Source organism: Octodon degus, unplaced genomic scaffold, assembly GCF_000260255.1.
Source record: "Octodon degus isolate 3935 unplaced genomic scaffold, OctDeg1.0 scaffold00282, whole genome shotgun sequence".
Classification (NCBI taxonomy): Eukaryota; Metazoa; Chordata; class Mammalia; order Rodentia; family Octodontidae; genus Octodon; species Octodon degus.
This window is the reverse complement of record NW_004524858.1, coordinates 1,632,414-1,644,523: the sequence shown is the minus strand read 5'-3', so window position 1 is coordinate 1,644,523 and position 12,110 is coordinate 1,632,414. Positions and strand designations below refer to the sequence as shown.

At 37.9% G+C, this 12,110-nt stretch overlaps 1 protein-coding gene across 1 annotated transcript in view; it reads right to left on the bottom strand.

Moving 5' to 3' along the window:
• LOC101585711 (vomeronasal type-2 receptor 116-like) overlaps window positions 1-10,594 on the bottom strand; it is a 15,535-nt gene extending 4,941 nt beyond the window's left edge. Inside the window, exons 1-5 of the mRNA XM_004646899.1 lie at window positions 10,389-10,594; window positions 3,884-4,172; window positions 2,696-3,505; window positions 1,786-2,013; window positions 1,329-1,452 (exon numbers count right to left, since the gene is read on the bottom strand). Coding sequence (XP_004646956.1) covers window positions 1,329-1,452; window positions 1,786-2,013; window positions 2,696-3,505; window positions 3,884-4,172; window positions 10,389-10,594 — 1,657 coding nt within the window. The remainder of the gene's footprint in view (window positions 1-1,328; window positions 1,453-1,785; window positions 2,014-2,695; window positions 3,506-3,883; window positions 4,173-10,388) is intronic.
• Between the last annotated feature and the right edge of the window lie 1,516 nt (window positions 10,595-12,110).

The following is a 12,110-nucleotide window of genomic DNA, read 5'->3' as shown; positions in this document are numbered from 1 at the left end:
AGAGAGAGAGAGAGAGAGAGAGAGAGAGAGAGAGAGAGAGACAGAGAGAGAGACAGAGAGAGAGACAGAGAGAGAGACAGAGAGACAGAGAGACAGAGAGACATATAGAGACAGAGACAATGACAGAGAGACAGAGACAGAGAGACTGAGACAGAGACAAAGACAGAGAGACAGAGACAGAGAGACAGAAACAGAGAGAGACAGAGAAGAGAGACAGAAACAGAGAGAGAATGAATCTGAAATGGAGAATAGAGAAGTGCCCCTCTGATTCCTCCCCCCATGCAGAATGGTCTTGTGAGCAGGCTCCCTGCTAACAGCATGTGTACCTATGGGCTCAACACTGGATAAGCTCACTGTTGACCATAGCACCCATGTAATCCAGTGATGTTCTGTACACATGAACATTTGCATACACATTTTGGGAGGAACCACAACAAATACTAATGCTACTCCCTCTGTGAAAATGTCTCTAATGTTCTTTAAAAGTAAGGGTGCAATCGCTCACTAAGTCAGTAGCCTAAATGCATACTGGCCTGTAGCTCTACAGTATAAACTCTGAGTCACGATGTGTACAATCTCCCCTACTTCTCTATGGGTCCTGGAACAGAAGTGATAATATCCTAGTAGCTGACATCGTGGTGTACTCCTGGCGTGTCATACACCAAAGACATGTCTCTGTCTCAAGCCAAACCTAATCTGTGTGACCACTCGCTTTCTGTGAAGATCAGTGCTTGGTCATGAAAAATAAGGATAAGCTGGATATCTATCTCCAATCAAAACAAGGCTCCAAAACGTGAATAGCTGCTGTTTAAGGATGCTCTGCGTTAAGATTTATGGTGAAGATGAAGCTCAGAAACTATGAGGTTGGAGAAAAAAGTTCTTGTGATAAAACATTGTTTTTGGTCAGTCTAGAAAACCCAATCTAAACAATGGGAGAGTTTTGTGTAACTGCAATCCCAAAAATTCAGTCACCTGAAACAGGCTGAGGAGAATTGGCAAGATTTTTCTCAAAATAGCAGCAACAAAAATAAGACATGAAAAGACAACTCCAGTAAATCCACCTCTTGGTTCAGAACTCAGTAATGTCAAAAAGAGAAGAAAAGAAGAAACAAGAGAAACAGTGAATCTATGAGTATATATAGTGAGTGCAAAGGACACAGAATGTGTCTTTTAAGGGTAACAGTACCAAGTTGGAGAAACAAATTTCCAACTGACAGGAAAAATAATTTTGTCATCATTAACCTCTGCAAGATTAGTTTTCATTTCCTGGATGGGTGAGGTGAATATAAAATGAAGATGGAGAATTTGTCCTCAAGACATGCTCTTACCAGTGTCATTGGAGATCTCATTGTCCGGGCACAGGGTGCAATCAAAACAACAAGCAGGCTTTCCCTCCTGAGAGCTTTTCCTAAATCCAGGATGGCAACTCTCACTGCATACAGAGTGCAGAGCCTGGGGAAAATGTATGTTAGTGAGTTCTTAGAATATTACCACTCCTTTACAACTTGAAAGAAAAACAATTTGTATGCACACATAAATAATATTATCTATATACATGTGCAAATTGCCATATTTGTCAATATAAAATTTACAGCTATCATAAAACATAGTTAAATATGTTGCTTCCAATTCATTGAGAAGCAATGAGAAAATTTATAAAATTAAAAACTGAGAACTTTAATTACCAGCTACCCATCTCAAGAGCAGAATTTGTGGTACAATATCCATGACAATAGTGTGGATATTTGTTGTTAATGAACTGCGTTGTGATTATGCCCAACACACCTCTGCAGTTCCTGTGGCCCACTCGATCATATCATCACATAAAGACAATTTTGGGCCGTGTGAAACGTGTTGGGTAAATGTCCCAAGTTTGACCTTAAGTTTAAGACCCTCTGGAAAATTCCAAAAGTTGAGAATGTCATAGTCTACATCCAGTTTCTTTCTGTCGTCCAAATGCACTTGATCTCCAGCAGGATTGGAAAATTGGATGTTCTTCAAAATTCGGTGGAGCTAAAAGAGACATCATCCTCTGGTGAGTGAGGCCTCAAGATTAAGTCAAGAATGAACTAAGGAATGCTCCTAATTATTTCAATCTTTATCTCATAATGAAAGCTTTATGCTGGAATTTGATAACTTAGAATAAATAAAATCTTATATAGAAAAACACACCATATTTTTCCTTAAAAGTCATAAGATAAAACTTCCCAAACTTATTTAAATAAGATTGTCATGGATGTTAGAAAAAATTAATAATAGGTGCTTCATTTGTTTTGTCTCTCAATGATCCCATAGCATGAACTTGCCTAAAAGAAATTGTCCCTAGCAAAAGAAATGGCAGTATCAAGTGAGAAGCTCAAATAATATGTATTGCAAAGGTTTTAACACAATTTAAATTCAAGAATGAAGAAGCTTCCTGTTGCCCTTTTAGAAAATCAGGGAAAAATATTTCGATTTTATAAGAAATATGTTTTCAACTTGGGCACTGACTTCCTATGCACTAAAGTCATGATCTTGGTTCATATTGATTTTTTTGATACTAAGGCTTCCTTCTGAGTGACCAGCTCTTCAATAATGAGCTGGTGTAAGATCACAAATTTGTTGATATAAAATTTTTTAACTTCTCCAATGAAGTGCATACGGTACACTGGCTTAAATGGTACCCTGAATGCTATTACAAGAAAAGATGATTTACCTGCCAGGGGGAAAACGTCATCCCTTCTTTGTTTCCCATCGATGATGGCATTTGTGCTTCTTCAAGAAGCATCTGGTGGAGGGCATGGGCCACAGCATACACAGCATTGTGTGTATTGTGACTCCAATCGGTCATGGCTGTGTCAAAACGGTTCACAGGCAGCCATGCCAGAGAGGCATTAGGGGTACAGTCCTTCAGCGAACAATCAGAATCAGAGAAAGAGCAGTGGAAATTCTGGAACCAAAACACGGTGAGGTAAAAGTCTTCTGGGTATTTGACAGGGTTGACTGCTTCGACGAAAGTTGAGAAACCAGAAATTTTTTCATGGCGGTTTGAAAAAATGAGCGCCCCATGGAATGAATTAAATATGAAACTTTTGCCTGTCATATCAGCATGCCATTGTGAGTTTGTGACCCAAACTTTGCCTGTGAGTAAGTAATTCTCTAGATTATAATTTACATCATTTAGAAAATCAGTGTCATAATAAATGACTATCACATTTACTTGTGACATTTCCTTGGTCAGGATAATATGTTGCTTTGTAAGTGCCATATATGATACAAGGGGAGTTGAGACCATTTTTACAAATGCTGCACAGATTTGGTTCCTCTCCATCTCCCCTGTGACATCTAGGAGAAACTGATGACCCTTCTGACCGTCCATAATGACCAGCCCCACCCAGGTCCAGCTGAAATGAAGCATCAAGGAGACCATAGCAAAGGCCAGCGATGTGTCCTTCGGGGCTACCTGATAGACAGAAGGAAACTGTCCATCGTCTCTTAGCATAGGATCAAAAGAACCAAATGTAACCTAAAAGGAAAGAAAATGGGAAGGAATAGCAGGAAGAGTGTTGACCAAAAGACAAGTTCAGGTCTGGAGAATACTAAGCAACAGCAGGAAAGGTCATGTGGGGAGGCTATTCATCCAGCTTTTCTCATTATCTCCCTGTGCTTCTGTGAAAACAGCTGATAAGATTTAGAATTTTAGGAAATAATTGTTTTCTTCTCTTGCTATTTTTTGCTGTACATAAGGAAAGTGTGAGCAAAACACCAACTCTCTTATACTTATGTATTCAAATCAAACACTTAAAAAACTGTGTTTTGAGCAGGATGCCTCTTCCGCTCTGGGAATCTCATAATTTCACCAACATAGACATAGTTTCCCTTCCTTTGCCTCACTCAGTCTCACCTGTGGAAACTTGTAGAGCTCCAGCAGGCTTCCAACGTGCGTAGCAGTTGCCCATGTGGTCCCTGTTAGCACTGCCACAGCCTTTCTCCCTCTCCTGCAGGAGTAATTAGGGATCTCATCCTTTCCTGTGAGCAAAATGAGGGAACTCTCCAGCATCCTCCAGTGACTGTAAAGGAAATTGTGAACCTCATATCCCAGAGATACGTTGGGTAAAAGGTGAGGATCCTTGTTGATCTCTTCTATAGCAAATAGGAAAGCTAGAACATTCTGGTAGCTGTTGGGCATATGCCTGCATAGAGAGCACAGAGGACTTCACAGTAAAGATTTAACCTAAAATTGAGTTACAATCTAGTGCACTAGCATTTATGAACTGAATGTCCATGGTTCTCCCCCTTATTCATTTTATAAGACCTGAAGCATAAATACAACATTCTTAGTGACAGTGATTTTCTTTTGTGTTAGATGAGAACTTATTTAGGGTTAGATGAGGACTTGTGGGTGGATTTCTCATGACTAAAATCAGTGCCTCAGATTTCAGGACAATCACTTTGCTGTCTTGTTATGTTAGTACTTACTGGTCAGATGGTCACTGATAAGCTAGAAAACTGATTCTTTTCCTTGTTTGAGCCAAAAATGTTCAATATGAAGAGTTATTGTTGTAAATACAAAGTTGGTTTTATATTTTTATACAGCAGATAAAATTCTACCGATATATTTTTTTTCCTGGTACTGGGAATCGAACTCAGGACCTTGCACTTGCAAGCAAATGCCTGTATCACTAAGCTATATCCTGGTCCTTCCATCGTTATCCTAACTAATGTTAAATGACCAAGAAATTAACTTCATCTTTAAATAACTGACTCCAAGTAGTCTTAGATTTTTCAGTTAAACAACACAAAATACACATTTTGTATTATAACAATAATACACAGGAAAGTGGAAATACTTACAAATCAGAAATATAATGTTAAATGAAATGTCTGTGACACATCAATAAACACATCTGAGGGGTGATTATGGTGTAGCAAAAGGTTGAAATTGAGTTTCCTAAGACTTCCTCATTGAAGTTATGCATCTGCAATTCTGAACAAGATCAAGACAGCAGGCATAACGATTCCAGACTTAAGATACACTACAAAAGTAGTGGTAAAAACAGTACAAAACTGACAAAACCTGACTTTTAGATCAATGGAAAAGAAGAGGGAGAAACAACCTCAGGTATACTCAACTAGGTTATCTTTGATAGGGACTCAGTCCTTTCACTGGATGAAAGATAGTTTGTTGTTGTTTTTTTAACAAATGCTGCACAAAAACTGACTATATGCATGCCAATATTTGAAACTCTACCAATATCTCTCAACATGTACTAAACTATATGGAAGTGGATTGAAGATCTCAACATTAGAAAAAAAAAAAAACAATCAGAAGACAAAATAGGTGAAACACCTGAAAACAGGTGTGGGCCAAATTTTCTGAGCAAAACTCCAGTTGCATGAGAAACATTACAAAGAAGCAACAAGAGAGATGACATCAAATTACGAAGCTTTGCAAAGGAACAAATCCATGGACAGATTGAAAAGACAACTACAAAATGGGGAGATTTTTGCTAGATTCTCTTCAAAGGACTAAGATGAAGAACATGCAAAGAACTCCAACAATCACTCTTCAAATTTAAACGATACAATCAAAGTAGGCAATTAAATACATGAAAAAAAAATGTTCAACCTTAGTAGTCACTTGAGAAAAAAAAAATTAAAGCAACACTGAGACTCTGTCATACCACTGAAAAAAATGGTGACCATCAAGAAAGTAAAAACTAACACATCCTGGCAAGCTGTGAGGAAAAGGAGGCCTTCTTCATTGTCGGTGGGAGTGTAAACATGTTCACCCACCGCGGAAATCAGTATGGAGATTCCTCAAAAAGTTCGGAGTAGAAACTGAATTTAATTGAGATATTCCCCTTCTGAGTATCTTCACAAAAGCATTAAAGACATCTTATACTCGTATATACATATAATCACAGTTTGCAATTGCTAAATCTTGGAAACAGCAGGTGTGTCCATCCTCAGAAGAACTGTTAAAGAAAATTTAGTGTTTATACACAACACAGTACTGCTTTACTGTACAGGAGGATGTACTAGTCATTTGTAAGAAAATGGATAAAACTTGAGACCATGATGTTAAATGAAGTAAATCAAACACAAAAGCTTAAAAATCACACGGTTTTATATTAAAAACTCAACATATGCAGTTTGTGAAATAAAAGACGGATAATAGGAAAAAAGAGAGGTAAAGCTATTGGAATTCACATAGACAATATATACATAAAGTATATCTTGTGTTGATTTAGTATAACTGTCTTAAGAGTTTTGTGTGTTTTTGTCACACTAGTCTGGTTAAAATCAGTGCATATGGGGCCAGGTAGATGGCTCAATAGAATAAGTGCTTGTCTGAGAAGCACAAGGGTCTGAGTTCAATCCCTGGTTCTGGAAAAAAAAAATCAGTGTATATGATGATAGACTTCATATGGACCTAGAAGATAAATCTGATGCTGGAAAAATAAAAGGAGGATGTGGAAGAAAAATCGATGTAGTTGTGTCACGTATATATACCAATTCACCACAATGAATGTAATCACTATATGCAGCAATCATGTTCTAATAAAATGAAAAATGAACAAATAAAAGCTTCCCGATTTTGACTTTAAAAAATAAAATTTAAAAAATCACCCAAGATACTGAAGTTAAAATATTGAAGGTAAATTATACAAATATTGCTATTGTACTCAACGAGGTTGAAAGATCATGTCTAATACAAACTGAGTCTAAAAGAATTTGCAGGTCACTTCTCAAATGTCACACTAGAAACTAATGCAGCGGGGCACACCCTTGATCCTAGCTCAGGGTCACGCAGATGAAGCAGGACAACTACATGCTCAAGCCGGCTGGGACCGGTTAATACTCAGCGTGTCTCTTTCCCAAAATTAAAAAAAATTAAATCAGGTTAGTGATCTAGCTCAGCGTCCAGGCCTGGTTCTCAATTCCCACTATTGAAAATAGTGTCCTCTTCTAGTAATTTCTTAACAGAAAGTGGATATGTGAAACATAAAGTGTGTTTTATATAAAATTCACCTGAGATTTCTGTAAATAGCCAACAGTTTTCAACAAAGAATTATCTCAAGGTCCAGGGGTATAGACAAGTGGCACAACACTTCCTTGTTTCTGTTCCCAATAACAAAATAGGGACCAAGGCAATATTTCTGTGTTATCATTAAAATTATTTAACATCATGCTGGAGTTCTAAAGCCATAAAATAAATATTTGATAAAATAGGGGGAGAGATAGAGACAGAGGCAGAGACAGAGACAGACAGACAGACAGAGACAGACAGAGGCAGCTATTATCCTACATGTGTCATTACAAAAGTTCCTAATTTTTTAAAGTGTCCTCACATTTCTGCAAGAAGAAAATCAATGTGCTTATCCACATACAGTATTTGCTGCCATAAGGAAACTAATAACAGATAAAGTGGGTACAAATGCAAGACCATTTTGTATCTGTACACTGAAAATAGTTAGGATAGATATACAGCTCCATTCTCTTAATTCAATGAATAGAGACATTTTTTATAATAGTGTTTGAGACAGGATATCATGTCTGCATCTTGTACAATGAATAACCACTAAGACAACAATATGCAATGTATTAATTATTGAAACTGTCCTACTAATCTGTTTTTCTTCTTTCTGGTTTTTTTTTTTTTTTTTTTTTTAACGGAACCTGGGATTGAACTCAGGCCCTTGTGCTTGCCAGGGAAGCACTTATTCCACTGAGCCATCTCCCCAGCCCCTTACTACTAATCTGTCTTGAAATTGTCTACTTGCTATTTGTTTCTTAATAAAATTATTTTAAAAAGAAGAAAGAAAGAAGCTACATAACAATTTTTACTAATTTAAATATATATATACAAGTATACTATTTATATTACAGACTTCCTATTACAAATTAAAGATAAATATTATGTCACCTATATGATGAATTTTGAAAAGGTAACTATTGTTAAATAAATTGAAGAGGCACTAAATAATTTTTGAATTAATATAGACAGTTATAAATTATTCATTGTAATGCCTTGCAAAGAGAAGCAAAAAAAGCAAAACAGTACCTGAATTTTCTAATACTTGAAATTTCATGTTTATTTCACCTTTTAAAATGATAGTTTATGCAAAATATTCATATAGAGAGGGCCAGGGAGATGGCTCAGGGGAATAAGTGCTTCCCTGACAAGCGCAGGGCCTGAGTTCAATCCCCGGTTGCACAAAAAAAAAAAAAAAAAAACCATATAGAGACAGTGAATCTTGTTTAAAATACCATGTATAAAGTTATCAATTAATCCTTTATTCAATAGGCAAAATATTTTTGAACTAGTAAAAACACTTATAGCAAAATACACAAATTATAAATAATAAGACATGAAGTAACATATTATTAAGGAAACACAGGAAATATAATCACTCCAAGTATTAAACATAAGTAAATATAATGACATCACATTATTTGCAACCATCAATTTAGGGCACTTGATTGAGGTAAAAAACTAAGGAAAAAATATTTCCCTGTATGACATCTAAAGTGTTCATTATTATGTTTCTAAATGGTTGTTGGATATTAAAAATAAAAGCATTTCCTAATGCAGCGAGGTTTAGACCCAGCCAATTTCCTTCTCAACCATTCGCTTGCTCTAACCAGAGACTATGCATCTGCATAGTCGTGCACTACAGTACAATGTCTACCAACCATCTATTAACGTCCTTATTATAGAGACATAACACAAGGAACCAATTAGAAATTTAGAAAGTTCCATATCATAGTAAAAAATAAAGTTTCCAGCCTTACATATGTCATGGAGGCAGGTGAGTTTTCCTTGACATATTGATATGTATGTTGATACACATGTCATATTCTGTGTGAGGGAGGAAATGGTTTGCAGTAGCACAGAACCAGCACATCCTGCTTTGAATCTAGTACCTATGTGTGGGTGTGGAAAAGTCTACGATATTATTGTGACTATGTCCATTATTAGAGCCATGGCATTTCTGAATACCTGGGACATCTGTTAACACTGAAATGATTTTTTGAAATACATGGTTAAATATACCTAGAAAATACATATGAATTTTTTTTAATTTTTTCCCTTTTCCTTCTGATTTCATGAGAAATAAAACATTCCTTGCGTTCCTTTAACATTTGTTCCCGGTGGGCAAGTCACACCGAACATGAACAGCTATTGGAATTGTAAGGATGATCTTTTCAGTCACAGGCTAGGGTTACTGTGTGTAGGAGTGAAGCTGGGCAAGCTGAACAGGAGACCAATTCCTGAGCTGGTGGAGTGGAGATCACAGGACAACAGAGAGAGGGGTGGCATCCTCCCTCCTCCCTGAAATAGAAGCTCATTCTCATCTAGCATCCTCGACATAATCTTGAAATCTAATAGTAATCTGTGATCAGTTCCTAACCCTAACTACCTCCCTGATAACCTAGGTAATATAAAAAGACAGGACAATGTGGGGAAAAAAATATCAGGAATAAAAGTATATGCAGGCATTAGGACCTGATGCTAAATGTGAGAATGATACAGAAGCATCTATGGAAGTCAGAGGCCAGTACCTCTTAGCCTGCCCTCCTGCTCCCCATTCCTGGACCATCACTGGGCCCCCACAGCTTCAGCATCAGATAAAAGCCAATCAATCATTGCATCAGTAAGATCACTGTTCCACATAAGAGCACAAAGAATCGGCTGGAGTCCACCAACACTGTGCAAATGCATGAAGCAATGATACATTTGGCTACAGAAGTGGTGTCATGGGGCCTGGGAACAGAAGTCCATGCTTTCAAGTGAAGAAGAATTAAATCTGTAAGGTGAGAATCTCATGAACAAATTATTCCTCATTCATGCCTTGGCTTTCAGGTGCACAGCTCATGGAGGACACACTGCATAATGCCATGACTTGCACACTATGGGAAAGGAGCTGAATTTCTACAGTACAAACTTCCACTAGCAGGAGGTTAAGCATAGCAATGGATGGTCTGTAGGGATATAAGACATTTCATGTGCAAATAAACAAGATTATAAGGGCAAGCTATGTACGCAGTGCATATTCTGTGGCCCCTGCTCAGTGCTGAATTCAACACAATGTCTTAGGCTCTGAGTCTGAAGAACATCAGTCAGTGTTCTATGCAGTGGCAGCTCAGTTGGGAGGAGGCCAGGGACAGTAGAATAAAGCCTCTGAAAACAAGAGGGTAAGAAAATAGCAATATATACTCCTAGTTTGAAAAATAGGAAAAGTACAGAATAATTCACAGTGATTTGTGGACAGCACCTTACCTTTCTGGGTGGGAAGAACATGGAAGGAGTGGAGGGGTGAACATGGCTATGTTCACTCACAGATGCTTAGACATTGTCCTTCCATGTAACCAGCCAGAAAATAAAAATGAAAGACACTTACGCTATGATGAAGGAGTCCTTTAGAGGCTTTAGGTGAAAGATACCTGTGTAGTAGATGTAAATAAAAAGGGAGAAAAGTCCCCCGATCACCACGTCTCCATCCTTGTACACACTGGTGCTCCTTCCAACCAGGCAGCGTTCATTTTCAAAATTACACACTAAGTGGGGATGCTGCAGGAGAAAGAACACAGTGATCCACAGGAGCATCTTAGGAATGTCTGCAAAGTCTTTTCTGAGTGAAGAGGATCCTTCCCGTGTCAGCCACATAAACAGATAAATCCTGTGTGTGTGTGTGTGTGTGTGTGTGTGTGTGTGTGTTATTGTTTTTGATGCAGAGAGACACTCTTACCCCCTGGCCCTAGTCTGCAAAGCCTCCCAGGGGACCCAGGTAAAATCTGCCACCATTTCCCTCTTGGTTCTGCATCTGAGGTCTAGCGTCCAGGTGAAAAGCACAAGTTGCAAATTATATTTATGTGTCATTCTGTCCACCTAGAGGTGCCATGACTCATCCAAGACCACTGCCAGCAGCATCCCAGGAGCTGCCTCCTCCTGGGCAGATTTGCTCCTCAGCCTGTTTCGAGGAGCAAATCTGGGACGTGATGTATGGACTGCAGTGGAGGTTCAGTGCTAGCTATTCACTGAAAAACTCTGCGATGGCCTCTTCCAGCCCATAACATCTGTGGGTTGTGATCCAGAGCACAGAACAAGGAGACACGCTCCCTCACACCTAGGTTTAATGCAACCACTAGCCACTTTCTGTATGCCCCATATTGTCACCATGATACTCCTTGTGCTGAATTCACATTCAAATATTTCTCCGTGTTGTGGGATTCCAAAATTGCACTGAATGCAGTAATTCAAATTCCTAATTCAACATCCATGCAAAATTTATTTATAACTTTTTATTCTAGTTTTTTTATTAATATAAACTTACAGTACCTATAGTGTAATTTAAATTACATTTACTGGCACACTTTAGATATGCACAAAAATCAAATACATTATAGGGAATTTGTAGCTGTCTACAGTACATCTTTTTTTTTCCTGCATTTAGGACAGGGTCTACAGGGTCTCAATACACAGATGAGACTTGTAGTGATTCTCCTGTTTTCAGCGCCCCAAAGGCTGGGATTACAGGCTCGCACCACCACGCCCAGTCTCAATCTCCATCTCAGAACTCCCCCAGGGTGCTAAGATTGAACCCCAGCTGCTGCGCTCTGCCTGCACAGGTGCTTTAGTCCTCTGAGCCCTTAGGTAGGATACATCATTTTTTTTCAAAATTTTATTGATAAACAGCAATGAGACAGTTTCAAATCAAATCAGAAGTACAGTTTCAACAAATAACACACTACATATATTCTTCTTGTGGTTAACTGCTGTACAAGATGCAGACTTGAGATCCTATTTACAAACACCATTAGAACAAATCATTCTATTTATTAAGAGAATGCAACTATATATCTATCCTAACCACTTTGATTACAAAGATACAAAATGGACATTCATCTGTATACCCTATTTTTTCAAAGTTCCGTTATTGAATATTATAGGTGTGTAAACTCAGCAAAATATTCTCAAAGAGTACAGTAGACCATAATAGCATTGGGTCTTCTGTTTAACTGGCAATGTCAGAAATTATTGACCTGAGTACCCCACAGCTCAACATAACAGCATGGCTTTACTTCCTATATTTCGTCTTCATACTTTTCTACTGAATGGTTAA